The sequence below is a fragment of the Diceros bicornis genome, chromosome 24 (assembly GCF_020826845.1).
Source record: "Diceros bicornis minor isolate mBicDic1 chromosome 24, mDicBic1.mat.cur, whole genome shotgun sequence".
Lineage (NCBI taxonomy): Eukaryota > Metazoa > Chordata > Mammalia > Perissodactyla > Rhinocerotidae > Diceros > Diceros bicornis.
Window position 1 is genome coordinate 44,999,959 of NC_080763.1, and position 19,728 is coordinate 45,019,686.

General features: G+C 43.7%; 1 protein-coding gene across 1 annotated transcript in view; it reads left to right on the forward strand.

Annotated features, from left to right (window-relative positions):
• The window catches only part of EML1 (EMAP like 1), a 121,574-nt gene extending 104,035 nt beyond the window's left edge, over positions 1–17,539 (forward strand). The window contains exons 16-22 of the mRNA XM_058567684.1: positions 1,098–1,165; positions 3,479–3,567; positions 12,898–12,995; positions 13,111–13,198; positions 13,814–13,909; positions 15,210–15,340; positions 15,994–17,539. Of these exons, the coding sequence (XP_058423667.1) occupies positions 1,098–1,165; positions 3,479–3,567; positions 12,898–12,995; positions 13,111–13,198; positions 13,814–13,909; positions 15,210–15,340; positions 15,994–16,119 (696 nt within the window). The 3' untranslated portion in view covers positions 16,120–17,539. The remainder of the gene's footprint in view (positions 1–1,097; positions 1,166–3,478; positions 3,568–12,897; positions 12,996–13,110; positions 13,199–13,813; positions 13,910–15,209; positions 15,341–15,993) is intronic.
• The last annotated feature ends 2,189 nt before the right edge of the window (positions 17,540–19,728 follow it).

Sequence of the window (19,728 nt, forward strand, 5' to 3'; positions counted from 1 at the left end):
CCTGAACAGTTTCTGGTCTCTTATTCTTTTAGTTCACCCTCTGGTGTCCCACTGCCTCCTTCTATCTCCATTTCCATCGCTCCTTTCTTCTTGGTCGTCCTGTGATTAATCACGTCTCACTTCCATCCACCTAAACACTCTGCAGAGTGATCTGCTGTCTAAACCACAGATTCAGTCATGTCACTCTTTTTATTGAAAGAAAAACAGTCTCCCTCACTGTGTTCTGATCTCCTAGTGATCACAGTCCTTACGTGGCAGTGCAGCCACATTACTAGTGTCATCCGTGCCCTTTTCTGTCCCCTCCCCCGTAGATTCTGCGCTGTAAACGCACTGACTCCTCCTGCCCGTCCTCAAACACGCCCCCGACCGCGGTGCTTCTACCTCTTAGACTGTCCCCTTAACACCTGATCCCAGAAAATGTTGGCGTGTCTGCTTCCCCCTTCACCAGTGATGACACTTCCTGTGCTGGCAGGCCAGAGCCGAAGGCTGTCTGCACCAGGAAGCCTCGGCCCAGTTCCCCCGCCTCGCTTCATTCAACTCCCCTCTCCGTGACTCGACAGCTTGTTTTTACCTCTTTTATTGATCACGTTCTGCCTTGTGTCAGAGTTAGTGATGAACACGTGTACGTAGCACTAGATCAAAACCTGGGATGTGCCTTACTCACTCGGGATCCTTCCAGGGCTGCCGTGGTGTCTTGCACCCAGTGGGCACTCACCCAGTATCTCCCTGATGGAATTGGGGCAGTGATCGTATTTCCAGAAGATCAAGCACACTATTCGACAGGCTTCCATTCAGCGTGGGGTCAGCCAAAGGGGCTTCCAGGACTTGGAAGAAGAGCGTTTGTTTGTTGGTCTGGCATCTGGTTACTGTAGATATGAAAGGATATAAGACAGAAAGAGAAAAATTCTAAAAGGATAAAAATTTGTGTTATTGAAACGTGACCTTCATCCAAGTAGGAAAGCATTTACCTCTCTGGAGAGAAGAGGTTTTTCAAATGGGGCCCAGTAGCTCTGCGGGATTAGAGCTGGGCTTGTGTGTATTTTATGCGATAGTGCTGTGTCTGGCCATCAATTTACACTTCCTTTAAAATATTTTAGGATCCAGCTCAGTCTTCTGGTTTTCATCCTTCAGGGTCTGTGGTTGCGGTTGGAACACTGACTGGGAGGTGAGTCCGTATCAGCGTGACGTGTGCTTTCAGAGTTCGTGGGAACCAGGCTCGTCTGTATTTCCCCAGGACAGGCGGGTTAGCCATCGGCTGTCCTTCTCTGCTTCTAGTGACTTACCAGGAATTAAGTCAAAACTCAAAAGTAAAATGTTAAGACGGTGGTCCTTCACGTTTTGGATCTTGGGAAAATCTGAGGAGAGCTATGGACCCCTCTCCCAGAAAAGCGCCCCCTCACACACACACACCTTTGCCTCTAATTTCAGAGGCTCTGGAGGCTCCTCAGGCTCTGATCTGCAGGCTGTGGGAGGGGCCTCGACTTTGGAATCAGGCGAGACAGCATTTCAAAGTGCTGAGAATTTAAAAATGCTTCCTCTTGCTGCACTTGCAAAATTTTAGAAACTGCCCAGATTCTGAGCCTCATATTCAGATGCAGCTAACATTTATTTACCAAGCGCCTCCGATATGCCGGGCAGTAGATCTGCGCTTGAATCCCAGCTCCACCACTTAGCAGCTGTGTGTCTCTGAGCCAGTTACATAACCTCTGTCAGTTTGTTTCTTTTTCTATAAATTATGACAATATTATCTGCCTGGCCACACTGCACTGAAGATTGAACAATATAGGAGGCATCTGCTGGGGTTGCCTGCTAGGCAGTTTCAGTGGTTATTATTATCATTGTTTTTTTAAGTTTCAATTGCACTTTTGTGTTGTTTGTCATAGTATATACACTTTTTATGGTTTAATTCAGATATTTTTGGTGATTTCCTCCCGTCCTCCCTCTCTAAAAAGCATACTACTTAGATTCTGTCGTTATGACTGTAGAGTATGTAAACAGTAAGAGTAACCATTTATAAGTCACAGGTAGCAAAATCTGAAGAGCTGGGCACCTTGCATCCAACAGAATTCTTCATGAAAATGTTTGCGTAGCCACACACACACACACACACACACACACACACTCGCGCACACACACACACACCCTTTCCTTTTAACTCTCTCGGAGACCGCTGAAACTTCAGACTCAGCAGGCTCTGATGAACGGCTGTCACTCATTATTGCCAGCATATACATGCTAACTATGCATGGTCAATAGGATATGGTGATGCCAGGATTCTCAGAATCACGGACAGTGTCCTATGGATGGAAGGGATGGAATATGCAACCTAATCCCTCTTCTCCGTTATGCCTCCCCCATCTCTGGTCCTAGTGCCAGGCTTAGCTCTTGATGGGGCAGTTTAACAGGACTTTTCAAAGGCAGAGCCTCGTCAGCCCCAGTCTCTCTGCTTCTTATGTTTTGACCTCTGTTAAGGTTAAATAGCACATTAAAGGTAAATGGTTGTTGAAGATGCAAAGGAATCAAAGCTGAGAAGCCAAATCCAAATTTTAGGGGGGCAGCCAGTCCCGTTGAGTGGTGATGGTTAGGGCCCTGAATGGAAGGCGAGAAGACAGTGATGCTGGCTCAGTGGATGTGCTGATGGAATGTGTGTCATCTAGGTTTGAAACTGCAGCACCGGGGAGCCCACATTCCTTTTCCATCCCTGAAAACACTGGCGTCCCACTTACTGCCACCACCTGAGAACATATGGGCAGGAGAGTGCAGTCATCCCTCATTTAACATTCATTGAGGACCGTGTCCTTAGCAGAGGACACGAAGCACTTCCATGTCCGTTATAATTTATCACCGAGCCTGCAAAGTAGTTCTGGGCCCTTATCCCCATTTTACAGTTAAGGAAACTGATCCCAGAGAGGTTAATCAAAGACAAGTCCTCTACTCGCCCTTCTTCCGTTCTCTCTGCTCTCTCTCTCACCCGGCTGGTGCACACCAGCATTCACAGAAGGCCAGACCGCCTCTGCTCTCCCAGCACAGGTCAGAACATCCCCACCCTGAGGTTGTCCCAGCCCCATCCTCCGGACCCACCCTCCTTCGCCCCAGGCCACATCTCTGGGCCAGCTCGTGCAGGTGGCCCTTTGTGCTTCCTCTGGCCATAGCCGGCATCAGGTGTTGGTCCATCTTCCCAGGGCCGTCTCTCCTTTTAGATGTAAGTGACAAAGCTCAAACGCTGAGGAGCCCTGTCATAGCATGGGGAGCTGACTCGTTTCAAATAGCCAATGTGCTCTTCCTTCCTGAGGAAATGCTTGTAGGGAGGAAATCTTCCTTAAATAAAAGCTGGGAATAAGCATTCTTGTTAAGCAAATACAGAGTATTTATTGAGCTCTTAGATTACCAGTTTTTAATAGTCTTACTATTATTGTAATAGTCTTACTTGATTTTCTCACTAAACAACTTATTGTACTTTTTCTCCTGTTTATTACAGGTGGTTTGTGTTTGACACGGAAACAAAAGACTTGGTCACTGTTCACACAGATGGAAATGAACAGCTCTCTGTAATGCGTTACTCCCCAGGTCAGAATACGAACCATTCCGTTCTGTAAAATTCCAACAGATTTATGAAATTTTGGGTAGGTGTCTTTAAAGAAAATATTCCACAAGCCTCCTCAGAGTGGAATTTTTTTTTAAACTCTTTGTTAAGGAAAGCTTTTTTTTTGTTTGTTTTAGGAAGAGTGACCCTGCACTAACGTCTGTTGCCAATCTTCCTCTTTTTCTTTTTTCTCCCCAAAGCCCCAGTACATAGTTGTATATCATAGTTGTAGAGTTGTAGCTCTTCTATGTGGGACACCTACTCAGCATGGCTTGATGAGTGGTGAGTAGGTCCGCGCCCAGGATCCAAACTGGCGAACCTCGGGCCACCGAAGCGGAGCACGCAAACTTAACCGCTATGCCATGGGGTTGGCCCCACCTCAGAGTGAAATTTAAACTATACATGCAAATAATTGTGGCATTTTGGTATTCTCTTCCCTCCCTGGGTCCCTATGCTTGTGTGTATATTCACTTTTTATTATGGAAAATTTTAAACAGACAAAATTAGGCAGAATAGCATAATGAACGACCATGTACCCATCACCCAGGTGCAACATTATCAACTCTTAGCCCATCTTGCTCATCTGTAACCCTACCCACGGACCCCATTCCATATTATTTTGAAGCAGTTCCCAGACATCTTATCCTTTCATCTGTTAATATTGTCCTTATTTGAGATACATATTTGAGATTATACATCTCAAAAAGATGAGGACTCTTTTCTTAATAGCTTTATTGAGCTATAATGTACATACGATTTACCCATTGTAAATGTACAATTCAGTGATTCTTAGTAAATTCATAGAGTTGTACAACCATCACCCCAAACCAATTTCAGAACCTTTCCATCACCCCAAAAAGTTCCCTCCCTGCCCATTAGCAGTTAATCTCCACTGCCACCCCCAGCCCTAGGCAACCACTGCTGTTCTGTCTCTATAATTGCCTTTTCTGGACTTTTTGTATAAATGGAGTCATATAATATGTAGCCTATTGCAATTGGCTTCTTTTACTTAGGATAATGTTTTTGAGATTAATTTATGTTATTGTGTGTGTATATTGGTAGTTTATTCCTTTATTATTACTGGATAGTATTCCATTTTATGGATATACCACAGTTTGTTTATCCATTCCTCAGTTAATGGACGTTTGGATTGTTTCTGGGTTTTGACTATTATGAATAACACTTCTGTAAACATTCGTTATATGTCTTTTTGTAGACATTTGTTTTAATTTCTCTTGGGTAAATTCCTAAGAACAAAATTGGTAGATTGTATGGTAAATTTATGTTTAACATTTTATGAAACTGCCGAACTGCTTTCCAAAGTGGCTGTACCATTTTACATTCCCACCAGCAATGTGTGAGGGTTCTAGCGTCTCCACCTCCTCACCAACACCTGTTATTGTCTGTCTTTTTATTATCACCATTCTAATAGAGGTGTAGTGGTGTCTCATTGTGGGTTTAATTTGCATTTCCCTAGTTACTATCAAAGATGGTGAGCATCTTTTCATGTGCCTATTAGCCATTCCTATATCTTCTTTGGTGAAATAACTATTCAAATACGTTGCCTATTTTTTAATTGGTTTGTTTGTTTTACAATTGAGTTATAAGAGCTCTTTCTATATTCTGTATAAAAGTTCTTTGTCGGGGGGCCGGCCCCGTAGCTTAGCGGTTGAGTGCGCATGCTCCGCTGCTGGCAGCCCAGGTTCGGATCCTGGGCGTGCGCCGATGCACCGCTTCTCTGGCCATGATGAGGCCGCGTCCCACATACAGCAACTAGAAGGATGTGCAGCTATGACATACAACTATCTGCTGGGGCTTTGGGGGAAAAAATAAAATAAATAAATAAAATTATAAACAAAAAAAAAAAAGAAAGAAAAAAGTACAATTTACTAAAAAAAAAAAAAGTTCTTTGTCAGATATATGATTCAAATATTTTCTCCCAGTGCATGGCTTGTCTTTTCATTTTCTTAATGGGGTCTTTTGAAACATAAGCTTTTAATTTTGGTGGAGTGCAGTTTATCAGTTTTTTCTTTTATGGATCATGCTTTTGGTGTCACACCCAAGATTGTGAAGATTTTCTCCTATGCTTTCTTTTAGAAAAGTCATTGTGTTAGCCCTCACATTTAGGTCTATGACTCTTTTTGAGTTAATTCTTGTGTATGGTGAGAAGAAAGAATCTAAGTTTATTTGTTCTGCATGTGGATATCCAGTTGTCCCAGCACCATTTGTTGAAAAGACAATTCTTTCCCTATTTAATTGTCTTGACACTTTTGTTAAAAATCAATTGGCCATACGGCCCGGTGGTATAGTGGTTCATAGCAGAGTTTGCGCACTCCACTTCGGCGGCCCTGGGTGTGCAGGTTTGGATCCTGGGCGCAGACCTACACTTAGCTCATCAAGCCCTGCTGTGGCGGCATCCCATGTACAAAATAGAGGAAGATGGGCACGGATGTTAGCTCAGCGCCAATCTTCCTCAGCAAAATAAATAAATAAATAAATTGGCCATAAACATAAAGATTTATTTCAGGATTCTCAGTTCTGTCCCATTCCCCTAGATGTTTATCCTTGTGCCAACGCCACACAGTCTTGATTACTGTGTGTTTAGAGTAAGTTTTGAAATCAAGTAGTGTAACTCCTCCAACTTTGTTGTTTTTTTTCAAAACTGTTTTGGCTATTTTAGGTCCTTACCATTTTTACATAAATTTTAGAATCAATCTGTCAATTTCTAATTTTAAAAAGCCTACCAGGACTGTAATAGGGATTATGTTGAATTTAGAGATCAATGTTGGGAGAACCGCTATCTTGACGGTATTGAGTCTTCTAATCCTTGAATATAGAATGTTTCTCCATTTATTTAGATCTTCTTTAATTTTCCTCAGCAGTTTTACGGTTTTCATTGCACAGGTGTTATACTTCTTTTGTTAAATTTATTGCTAAGTTATTTTTATGCCATTGTGAATGGAATTGTTTTCTTAATTTTATTTTCAGAACGCTAGTTGCTCGTACAGAGAAATAAAATTAATTTTAGCCCATAGATCTTATATCCTGTGACCTTTCTAAACTCTTTTATTAGTTTTAGTAGTTTTGTGTGTGTATGTGCTTGTATAGAATCCTTGGGATTTTCTTCATACAGGGTCATGTCATCTGCAAAGATAGTTTTACTTCTTCCTTTCCAATCTTTGGATGCTTTTAATTATTTTTTTCCTTATTGCATTGGCTAGAACCTCCAATACAATTTTGTACAGAAGTGACAAGAGTGGATCCTTGCCTTGCTACCAATCTTAGGAGGCAAAGCATTCAGTCGTTAGTCATTAAGTATGAGGCCAGATGCTCTTTATCATGATGAGGAAGTTCCCTTCTGTTCCTAATCTGTTTAGAGCTTTTATCATGAATGGCTGTTGGATTTTTGTCAAATGCTTTTTCTGCATCTATTGAGATGATCATGTGGTCTTTGTCCTTTATTTGATTAATATGGTGTCTTAAATTAATTTTCAGGTGTTAAACCATTTTGCATCCCTGGAGTAAATCTCACTTGATCGTGGTGTATGATCCTTTTTATATTTTGCTGGATTCCATTTGTTAATATTCTGTTAAGGATTTTTCATCCATGTTCATGGGGGATATTGGTCTGTAGTTTTCTTTTCTTGTGATGGTTTTGTCTGGCTTGGTTATGAGAGCACTGTTTGGTCTTACAGAGTAAGTTGGGAAATGTTCCTTCCTTGTTTATTTTCTGAAACAGTTTGTGAAAGATTGGTATTATTTCTTTATAAAATATTTGATAGAATTCATGTGAATTCAGTGAACCATCTGGGCTTTTCTTTGTGGGAAGATTTTTAATTACTAATTCAATTTCTTTGTTATTCAGATTTTCTATTTCTTCTTGAGTCAGTTTGGGTAATTTGTGCATTTCATCTAAGTTGTCTCATTTGTTGGCATAAAATTGTTCATAATGTTTGCTTAAAATCTTTTTAATTTTTGTGAGGTTGGTAGTGAGGTCCCCTCTTTCATTCTTGATTCTGGAAACTTTGTCTTCTCTCTTTTTTTCCTTGGTCAATCTAGCTAAAGGTTTGTCAACTTGTTGATCTTTTCAAAGAAACAACTTTTGGTTTCATTGATTTTTCTTTATTGTTTTTCTGTTTTCTATTTTTTTTTTTCTGTTCTGATCTTTATTATCTCCTTTATTCTGCTTGATTTATATTTAGTTTGCTTTTCTTTTTTTAGTTTCTTAAGGTGAAAACTTAGGTTATTGGTTGGAGACCTTTTCTGGTGTAGATGTTTAATATAAATTTCCCCTTAGGCATTGCTTTAGCCATATCCCATAAATATTGATATGTTGTGTTTTCATTTTCATTCAGTTCAAATTATCTCCTAATTTCCTTGATGATTTCTTCTTTGGCCTCTGGGTTATTTAGAAATGTATTGTTTAATTTCCAAATATTTAGAGATTTTCCATATTTCTTTCTGTTGTTCTCTAATTTAACTTCACTGTGGTCATACATATTTTGTGTAACTTTAATCACTTAAAATTCATTGAGACTTGCTTTAGAGCCTAGCACGTAGTCTGTCCTGAAGAATGTTCCAGGTATACTTGAGAAGAATGTGTATTCTGCATTCTTGGGTGGAATGTCCTATATATGTCAGTTAGGACACGTTGGTTGATAATGTTCAGAGTTGCTTGATAGCATTGTTCAATTCATTCATATCCTTGCCAATTTTCTGTCTAATTGTTCTATCAGTTGTTGAGAGTGACGTACTGAAATCTCCAGCTATTATTGTGGAATTGATAATTTCTCTTTTTGACTCTCTCAGTTTTTGCTTTCTGTATTTTGAATGAAGGATTAGACAGAGGTTGTGCTCAAACACCTTAGACCAGTAAGGTTTCTATCCTCTGCCAGTGGATGTGTGTGCAGGTAGAAAAGCAAATTCACAGTTCAGGCCATTTCCAGGTCTGCCCTAGCTTTTACTTTCTGCTGGCCCTTTTGCATCTTCTCTGTGCATGTGTGCAGCCTCCCATTAGCCAGGACTGTGCTCACTCCAACCACAACCGTAAGTTCAGGCTAGTAGAGCCATTGGCCCTCCCCACTCAATCGCCCTAGAGATTGTCACATCTGTTGACAATGCCTCTGGACATGGGTGTCACCCAGAGCTTCATATTGAGTAAGCCGCCTTGACCAAAGCAACAAAGCTGCTGATCCTCACAGCCTGCTCTTCCCTGGCAGAACCTCTGAGCCAGCCGAGCAGGTGTGAGGGGCGAGAGCAGCCCCAGGTAAGAGCACCATGGACTCACAGTGTTCTTACCTGACATTCAGCAGTTTTTCAAGCATAAACACCTCTCAGATGGTTTTCTGTCTTTGATCAATTTCCAGAGTGCTTAAATGGTTGTTTTTGTCAGCTTTATACAGCTTTATAATTGCTTTATGGGGACAGGATTTGCCAGCCTTCTCACTTGGCCACAGCTAGAAATCCTGCCCTCTTGTTTTTAACATAGCCACAGTATCATTGACACCTCCCCAACCCAAATTAATATTAACTTCTTAATATCATCAGATATGTAGTCAGTACTGAAATTTTCAATTGACTTTTTTTCTTTTTGTAATTTTATTTATTTATTTTTTTTCCCCCAAAGCCCCAGTAGATAGTTGTATGTCATAGCTGCACTTCCTTCTAGTTGCTGTACGTGGGACGTGGCCTCAGCATGGCCAGAGAAGCAGTGCGTTGGTGCGCACCCGGGATCCGAACCCAGGCCACCAGCAGCGGAGCGCGCACACTTAACCGCTAAGCCATGGGGCCGGCCCTTGACTTTTTTTTCTTAACAGTTTAAATCAGGATCCAAAAAAAGGTCCACATGTGGTAATTGGTTGATATGCCTCATAAGTCTCTTTTAATCCACAGTTGCTTATGCGCTCACTCTCTCTCTCTCTCTCTCTCTGTTTACTTGTCAAAGAAACTGGCTCGTTTCTCCTGTAGCATTTTCCACACTGGATTTTGCTAAGTGCATCCTGTGGTGTTGTTTAACATGTTCCTCTGTCCCCTGTATTTCCTGTAAAGTGATGTGTGGATCTGGAGACTTGATCCTATTCAGGTTCTATGTGTGTTGGTGTCTTCTTCCTACAGGAGACACATCCTGTCTGCTGTCTCGCTTTCTGTGATATTAGAAGCTGTTGATGCACAATGCCTAGATCTATAAGGGGTTGCAAGTGATTGATTTTCCAATTTTAGCTTTTCTTCTTCATTTATTAGATATGATACTTCCATAAAGAGAAACTTCTCTTCATCTACTGTTTTGTTACCAAGTAATATACTATTTTCTTACCCAGTAGTATGGTAGAGTTCATATGGGAAAGTAAAGATAAACATTTGGTTTCTTTCACTTTATTTACCAATCTGCAAGATAATACGTTTGTTCTCTGCACTCTTTAACAGTGCCCAATCGCTGGTGGTGGTGGTTTTGGTGCCATTATGAGTTTAAGTATATTTGCTATGTTTCAATCTATGATAGTTACAATAGGTGGACCAATTTATCCGTCACTGGCCCGTGGAAGCCACTTCAGGGTGCCTCCTTAGTCCTTTTGACTGGGCGCTAGGAGTGCTCATTGCTGCTCATTGTTTCTAAGCCTTGTCATCGTATGCTCGTGTTTTGGGACGTACTATTTTTCTGTGATATGCAGGATATTCGGCTACGTGAACACTCTTGGAAATAGCAGTTTTTGTCCTTGGAAATACTTTGCCAAGACTGAGCTGCTGCTGCTCCGTAGGAATCTTCTCTTTCATAAGCTAATTGAAATCATCTCTTCCTCTTGGTAGGGCTACGTTCTTGATCTCTAGAGGTGACCTTATAGAAAGAGCACCCCTTTTGGATGTTTTTTCCTTGTGCCTGAACAAAATTCATAACTTCTCACCCTAAACAGACAACTACCCAGACACCTTAGGAACCTTTTCTCCATGGTGAGAGGAGCTTACTCAACTCAGAATGCCTGTCGTTCTTGACTTTTTAAGTATCATATTTCATTCTGTTAATTCTAGCCAATATTTTGCATCCTTTTATGTGTTTGTCATCATTTTCTTAGTTATTTTGAACCTCTGCTAAGTGCAAGAGGGGCCTCATCTGCAGCGTCTTTTCCTAGAAAGCCCTCGGATATCTACCAGCTCTTGCTAACACAAGCAGGGTTCTTTTGGGAGTATATTTCAATTTCTTGTCACTTATACTAATGACCATTCCCTGGAGACCAGAGAACTTTTTCTACCAGTAACTCTGCTTCTCGGGCTTCAGAGTCGTTCACTGGAGGCTGTGTGGCCCTGGATCACTCTGGGCCAAGTTAGGGCAACCCACATTTGGATTCAGTGCCCTCTCTTCATTAACCAAGTGACCCTTGTCAAATCAGATAGCAAGTTATTGTGAGGCTCAACTGAAAGAGTGGGTGTGAATGTGCTCTTTGAAGAGTGGAGCATTATGTGGATGTCATGGGTGATGTGGTGTCATCATCAGTGATGGCAGTGGTGGTGGCCCCAGATCCTCAGGGAGTGGCCCAGAGTCCCATAATGGTAGGGACCCTATTTTGTTCAGCACAGTATGGCCAGCATCTGGCTGGGAGTAGATGCAAACAGAGTAGATGCTCAGTAAATACTAGTTGCATGCATGAATGCAGACAAACTAACTACAATGCAGCTGACTGGATACAAAGCAGAATGTGATCAGCAGTGTGAGTTTTCTGGTTGCATGCAAGATTTTTCCAGCACATAGGCTATACCATTGTAGGTTACTGGCTCCTGCTTGGGTTCAATTATTTATAGATATGGAGATGGTAGTTACACAGGTATGTTGTCAAAACTCTTTGAACTGTACACTTAAAATGTGTGCCTTTTATTGCATGTAAATTATACCTCAAAGTTGAGTCTTAAAGGTGGGAGGTGATGAGAGAGGATTCTGGAAGATAATGGAGTAGGAATCACCCAGGAATCTGTCTCCCCGCCTGGACAACAATGGCACTGGCAGGATCTGTCTGGTGTGACTATTTTGGAACTCGAGGGTCTGTTGAAAGCTTGCAACTTCTAGAGAAAGGCTTGGATGGTAAATTTTGGTTAATTTTGGTCAATTTCAGCTCTTAGCACAGTAGCAGCTGCCCATTCCCCACCTCCCAGCCCCCGGGCAGGCAGCTGTGCATGTGTTTCTAGAGTGAGAAAAAACAAACAACCAACCCAATCAAAAATGGGCAAACGACTTGAATAGTCATTTTTCCAGTGAAGATCTACAAATGACCAATAACACATGAAAACATGCTCAACTTCACTAATCATTAGGGAAATGCAAATCAAAACTACAATGAGATACCACCTCACACCCATTAGGATGGCTACTTCCAAAAAAAAAACAGAAAACAGCAAGTGCTGGTGAAGATGTGGAGAAATTGGAACCCTTCTATACTGTCAGTGGGAATGTAAAATGATACAGCCATTGTGGAAAACAGTATGGCGGTTCCTCAGAAAATTAAAAGTAGAATTAGCATATGATCCAGCAATTCTACCTCTGGATACATATCCAAAAGAATTAAAAAGCAGAATCTCAAAGAGATATTTGTACACCATGTTCATAGCAGCATTATTCACAATAGCTAAACTGTGGAAGCAACCAAAGTGTCCATCAACAGATGAATGGGTAAACAAAACGTGGTATATCCATACAATGGAATATATGAATCTTGAGGGCACTATGCTAAGTAAAATAAGCCAGTCACAAAAGGATGATATGGTATGATTCGACTTATATGAGGTACTTAGAGTAGTCAAAACCATAGAGGTGGAGTAGTCAAAATCATAACAATGGTTCCATTATGTTATGGATCTCATTATTTTAGAGTTAAGTGATAAGGTAATTCTTACCTTGAGACCATTTTATTACAATGAGCTCCTTCCCTTGTCTTTCTACGTGAGCATCGCAGACTGATTCCTTAGGCTTCCCTGAGGCCAGAAGGCCAGGTGAAGAAGATGCTAACTGATGGCCCATTGGAAGAGAGGCAGGAGGGGCTTCCAGGCAGAGGGGGGCCAGTCTGTGCGGGGGGAGGGCGGGGGGGGATCCTTCTGTGGTAGGGACAGCCAGAGGAGGGTTTTATAACAGGAGGAATCTGGTCAGATGTGGATTTTCAAAAAATAGTTCTGGAAATGGTATAGGATTCATTCAAAAGCAAATTTTTCTCTTTGAAATAGTTCATTAATCTGGCTATTTTTCCTAAATCTGTGATGGCAACTAGCATTATCCCTTGTAATTGATACAATGTTTATTTCTAACAATTGAAATGTAATCTGTCGTATTTCTGTAGACGGGAATTTCTTAGCGATAGGCTCCCATGACAACTGTATCTATATATACGGAGTCAGCGACAACGGGAGGAAGTACACGCGAGTTGGCAAATGCTCGGTAAGTGTTTCTTGTGCCTTCTCGTGGACACATGCATCATCAATTTATGACGTCAATATAGTGTTGTTCAGGAATGTATAAGATGAGGGAAACTCCCACGATGCTTTTCTCCCAGGGTCATTCCAGCTTCATCACTCACCTGGACTGGTCTGTAAACTCACAATTCCTCGTGTCAAATTCTGGAGACTATGAAATCCTTTACTGTGAGTTGTCTGGGTTCGGATCACATAGAACGTTCACTCTGAGACCAAAATGGGGCCTCCTGCAAAAACCCACTTCCCATTCGACTTGGGGCACGTGATGTCGTCTCTGGGCCTCGGTTTCCTCCTCTGTAACATAGAGGAGTTGGGCTGGACAACCTCTCAAGTCCTTCCCGACACAGAGATATTTGGGGTTCAGGCCAACTGTGGGCCCATGTGGTGGAGAAGATGCGCAGCCCCGAGGAGGAGAAGGCCAGGCCCTGCGGGGAGAGGCTGAGGGGGGCGGATGTGGCAGAAGAGAGTAGGGCCAGAGCCGTCAGAGCTAGAGGGACTCTTGTGAAGGCATCATCCCCAGCAGGCAGAGACCATGAGGTCCTTCCCGCCTTGGGGACAGCAGCCCCCTGGGACCTGTCCTTCTTCTCTCCCAGCCCCCCCACCCCCCCACCCCACCCCCCGCCGCCAGTGTCTGTGCTGTGAGCACAATTCCCACAAGTGGAAGGCGTCCCTCTCCACAGGGCTCTGTAGCCAATGGGGCATGGCTCTGAGGGCCCAGCCTTGCCCGGGGAGGACAGGGGGCTTTGGCTGAGATGCCACCAAACCTGTGTTTGCTTTCTCCAGGGGTTCCCTCTGCTTGTAAGCAGGTCGTAAGTGTGGAAACTACGAGAGACATTGAGTGGGCTTCATATACCTGCACTTTGGGATTCCATGTCTTTGGTAAGTTTTCTGCAGCTTTCATTCAGTTCAAACGTAAGATGTGTCTGCTTTTAGAATATTTCTCTAATAGCTATGAAATCTCATAGTCACCAGTTTTGTCAAACTACTCTGCTGCTATGTGACCCTGCAGGACACACTCCCCGCAGCCCCCTGGGGAAGGGCCAGGGCTTGCCTGGCAATGGCCAGGTGAGAAGAACCAGAGATGGGTTTTAACCCTTTTCTATTGTATGAAATGGCTCCTGAGATAATTCTCCAGAACCTTCTCATGTGAGGTTGTGCCAGACTTCCTAGATAGATAGACCAGATGGCACTCAATCAATTTATTTGTCATTTGTTAGAGTTAAATTGTATTTTTTTGGTCCTTTAACTTTTTCACTTCCTTCAAAGTTCAGATTAGGAATATATTTATAAATAGTCTAAAATAATTTACCACAATTTAGTAGAATAAAAAAGAAAAAGCAGTATTTATAATCTCTTTATGTAAGACCGTAAGTCAGTAAGTTGGTGAGAATTTCACAAATCTCCGCAGAGCTGGCATTTTAGCATTTTCTGGTATAAATGCTAGGACCCCTTGGGTTTACTCCAGAACTGTCAGTTGAGAAACTGATGCTCATTCAGCTCTCTCAGAACCAAAGTTTTTGGGACCAAAAGCATTTCCTGGAGCAATGGTCAGGAGACACCACCACCCTCTACCCCAGACCATGCTGCAGGGCCCCCAGGGAACAGGGCTCTGGAGCCAAAGCTGCTGCCTCACCCGGCCCACAGTAGGCAGACACCACACCTGCAAGTAGCAGCCACGAAGAGCTAACACTGAGAAATGCCTGAAAGGCACACACAGACACAGGGTTAAAAAGTCCTCTGGAGAGACTCTCATATGTAAAGAGTGACCCTGAAAAAAGAAAAGATAGGAAACTGCAGGCTTGAGGACTAATCAGCTTCCCATCAGATGCTTTGGGGATAAAGGAAGGGCACTGTGTCCAGAACCAGGATTTCTGGCGCTCTCTCTGCTGTAACATCAAGAAGGGCCCCAAAAGAGCAAGGAGCCTAGAAAGCCTGTCACTGCTACTCTCGTGCAGTAGAATGGGCTAAGCCTTGAAGGGTTTCCTGGGAATGGCCTGGAGTGATGATCATGGAAACAGGGAGAGACCGGGAGCCGAGACAAGGCGCTCTTTTGGCCCTGATTTCTAAAGTGCGGGACTTAACAGCGATTTTATTTTGGTGAGAGTTCATGACCAGTCCTCGCAGAGTGTGGCCCAGTGTTCCTGGTGTTTCCAGTGCTCTGTCTGTGGTTTTGTTTTAGGAGTATGGCCAGAAGGCTCGGACGGAACCGACATCAATGCTGTCTGTCGGGCCCACGAGAAAAAACTCCTGTCCACCGGCGACGACTTCGGCAAAGTGCACCTCTTCTCGTACCCTTGCTCCCAGTTCCGGGTAAGGGACTTGTCTTCTTCGCTAATCTTAGCCCTGTGGGCGTGCATTTACCGCCTGACCTGGTTGCTTGGTAATTAAGTAGGAATGCCACTGGTCACAAATGTCCACCTGACCCTGTTATCCCGCTGCCCTAGACCACGTCAGGGGCTCCCCACTGCTCTCTGGGGGAAACCCCCGACCCTAGAAGCCCTTGGATCTGGCTTGTCTACCCCTGTGGCTGCGCGGGCCTCACTCCTCTCCCCTCCACCATGGCTCCCTCTGCCCCAGCCCTGCTGAGTTAAGCCAACGCCAGAGCCTAGAACACCTTCCTTGTCCTTCCCAGACCTGACCTCCTTCACCGAGGACAGCCCTCACCCTCAACCCCTGGCATCTGTTTAGTCCCTCCTTTGGGCCGACCCCGTGCCTGGTCAGCCCTCTGGGATTGAACGTATTCCGGGCCAGGGCGGTCATTTGCCCGAGTGTGTCCCCCCATCAGACCAGATTCTCGATGTGCAAGGACTCCGTGTGGTCTGCTTCTGTGTCCCTCTTGTGTCTGTGCACAAATGAGAGCTCTGAGGGAGGGAAGAAAGAAGGAATGAATGTGGGATTCCAGGACTTTCCAACTCCAAATAGTTTGCCTTGCCTTACGCTCCCTCCGTGTCATTCTTCCCCAGGCTCCCAGCCACGTATACAGTGGGCACAGCAGTCACGTCACCAACGTGGATTTCCTCTGTGACGACAGCCACCTCATCTCCACGGGTGGCAAAGACACGAGCATCATGCAGTGGCGGGTCATTTAGCCCCGGCAGGAACCGTGGGAGCAGACCAGGCATGGAAGGCACAGACTCACCCACGCTCGCTCACTGTGATTTCTGTTTTGTTTGAAAAGTTCTTACAAACCTCAGGAAAACTACTCCCTCTACCGGTTACCTTAGCGAATCAGTGAGCGTCCCATCGGATCCGCGGTTCAGGTTTCTCTTTGGTTGTACAATACATAAAACAGTGCACATTTAATGTAAAAAAGATGCCAAGGTTTACATTATGGTGACATTGACAGAAGTAACTGGTATATCCTTTGTAACTTTTCTATGAACTCTTCAAAAATGGTCACAGAATGCCTTTTAAAATATTGTACATAGGCTTTACGATTTCACCATCTAGCTTGCTAAGTCAAATATTTATGATAATAATGAGGTACCGACTTGTGATCACTGTTGATTAATTGTTCTTGAAAGGGTAAATGGATTGAGAAGAGAGTGGATTAATGATTTGCACAGCTGAATCAGGAAATGCAAATACAACTTTATTTGGTTACGTTTCTAAGGTTTCATTCAATTCTCCCTCTAGGAGGCTGGTGAGAAAGGAGTTGTATTCTTCTTGTGTTAAGCAGATTCTACTCCAGATTAACTTAAATATTTCAGCAGGGTATACAGGCATTTCAGAGCTTCAGTTAGACTGTCTGCCTAACCAGATGCAGTCAGCCACTTAACACCTACATGAATTGTGTCCCCTTCTGTTCCCTGTTCCCGTGCCCTGAAGAATGGTGGAGACATTTAGCCACTTTTCTCTGTATATTAATTGGCATGATATGGTATTGTACTTGTATAGGATTTTAGCAATTCATAATAAATATGTAAGGCTAGGCTTTACTATTTTATGCTTATGGACATTGTATATTTGTATTTTAAGACCAAGTAGACCAAGTCAAAAAGATATCTCTTAAGTGTACCATAAACCTGCGGCGCGGAGAAGTCTGGAAGGCTCCACCGGGTATTAAGGGCAGCTTCTTTTCCTGTCTTTTGTGCATGGACAGCTCGTTGCGCCATGAAATAAGATTGCGTTCAGATGAGGACACCGTAGGTGGCAGACATTTGTCAAGAAGGCCTTATCCATTTCAATTGTGTGACAGAGTGAAATTTATTGTTTACATTGGGGAATGTATCTCAGATTTTAAAGTAGAACAGTAATAAGCAGACTTAAAAACGAATATTAAGATTTTTACTTGTTCGAGGCAAGTCGATGAATCGAATTATCTGAACTCTACAGCACTGGTTGTTTAGAGGGGCTGATTCAGCGCAAATTTTGGAAGCATTTTTTATGACATCTCCAGCCTGCTGCGGAAGTGCAGGGCACCAGAAAACGATATGTATTAAAGACGAATCTGTTTGTATGTATCCTTATCAAATATATTCTATAATGAAATAAAATCTGAAAAGTGGATTTCTTATTGACCTATATTCATGAAAGTATATAAATTAAAATATTTAAAATTAGATACAATTCACACTATATTCTGTTTCATATACAGATTTTTTTCCTCACCTAAATCATTTGCAAATGGAACTACAGTTTGCATGTGGTGTGTAAGCATCCATGAGATTACATAACTATAAAGAATTCAGCTTAATTACCACACTCAGTTGTTATTTTACTTGGTTATGTAAATACTGGCAAAAATAATCATTTTTAAATTAATAATTAAGGGAATAACCAGGTCAGGGAAGGGAAAGGGACCCATTATTGATTTATACATTATAAGATTTACTTTTATTTTTATGTATTTCCACTATTTTCCAAGCTCAATAATGGAAAAAGGATATGTATATAAACTATTATTGTTATCTTCGTACTTGCCTACATTTTAAATGAAATTCTTTAAACAGCCCAGTGTTAACCTTACAGGTATTCCTTATTTGCTCGCTCACTCATTAGCATAGCTAGCAATGGCCGAGTACCCACCACTCACCACCTCCCAGGCAGACAAGGCCTAGAACCTCCAGGATTCTGCTGGAACAAGAGACCCCAGAGGCTGGGGCAGCTGCCAGCCCAGGGGCCAGGCCTCTTCCTCCCAGTGCCCCGTGGCCACATCAGCTCTTAGCCTGGCTGTGGAGAGTGACGAGAGGTTGTTACCCTAATCTTTGTCAGGTGATGGTGGCCTGGATGAGAGTGCAAGTGGTGGACGGGGGAGAGGCGAAGGGATTGTCCGAGAAAGGTTTCGGAGGTGACATCAGCGGGGCCTGGTGATGGATCGGATGTGGGCGGCAGGTAAGGCCCAGGGCCCTGACTGTTCTCTGGTTGGATGGCGGTGACATTGGCTAAGATGCAGAGCACTGGAAGTTTGAAAGAGGATAAAGTCAGGCCTGGGACAGGCTGAAGTGAGGTGAGGGGCCTCTGCAACACCCAAATGCAAGTGCGAAGCAGGCATTTGGCTAGCAGGCTCAGACCAGGAACCCGGCTGGAGGTGCCACGGTGAGGCTCTCCCCAGGAGGCTGACATCTGGAGCCAGGGCGTGGCTGAGATTGCATGGTGCCGGTCCAGCCAGGCAAGGAGAGGGCCTCCCACCCAGCCAGGGGGCTCAGAAGTCAAGGGCAGGTAGGGGAGCGTGAGCTGGGACGGGGTGGGACAGAAAACAGATCTGCACGAGGGGGCTCTCGAGGGTCGGGCAGCAGCGCGGCTTGATTGGGTGCTCGCTGTGGGGCCAGTGTGGGCTCTTCACTCATATAGCAAAGGGCTTTCCAGCGTCTGTGTGCAAAGCGCTGTGGGGCAGGAGATCCAGGGTGGAGCCTTGTCAAGTGGGGAAGAAGGAACACAAGGTCAGGGGTGAGGGCGTGGCGGGCCTGCCAGGGCCCGCTGGAACTGGGTAGAGGGAATTCCTGGCATTTGTGGATTTACATCTGTGGTTTGTACTCTGTGTGCTGCACCCTGGCAGTGGGGCAGGAAGGGGCTGTCTGGTTCACTGGGAAGCATACTCAGGCATCTTCTCAACCTCCCCAATTTTTTTTGTCTGTGTGTGAGGAAGATAGGCCCTGAGCTAACATCTGTTGCCAAACCTCCTCTTTTTGCTGAAGAAGATTGGCCCTGGGCCAACATCCGTGCGCATCGTCCTCCACTTGATATGTGGGATGCCGCCACAGCATGGCTTGATAAGCGGTACGTAGGTCCGCGCCCGGGATCTGAACCTGCAAACCCCAGGCCACTGAAGCAGAGCGTGAGATTTTAACCATTACGCCAGGCGGGCCCCCCAACCTCCCCAATTTTTTTGAATGAATACTTCCAAGGCCCAAAGGTTGTACATTCCACTCATTCATCATTTTTTCTGTGATTTGGGAACAGGCCACCATCATCTAATCTTTGAGGCAGAAGAGCACATAAAAGAAGCAACGTTTGAGACCCTGTGGCCTCTTCAAAGGGGATCCATCTAATGCACAACTAGGGAGACAGCTTTTTGGTGAAAACGAGCTAGAACTATGTACTTGTTGCAAGGTAGAAATTGATTCCAAGCTGCTATTCCTACTGACTCCATTTTTTTTAACTATGTAGAAAATTTCAAACATAGACAAAAGTAGAGCCTCTCACCTAGCTTCAAAAATTACCAACACATAAAATCTTGTTTCCTCTGTCTTCCCTAA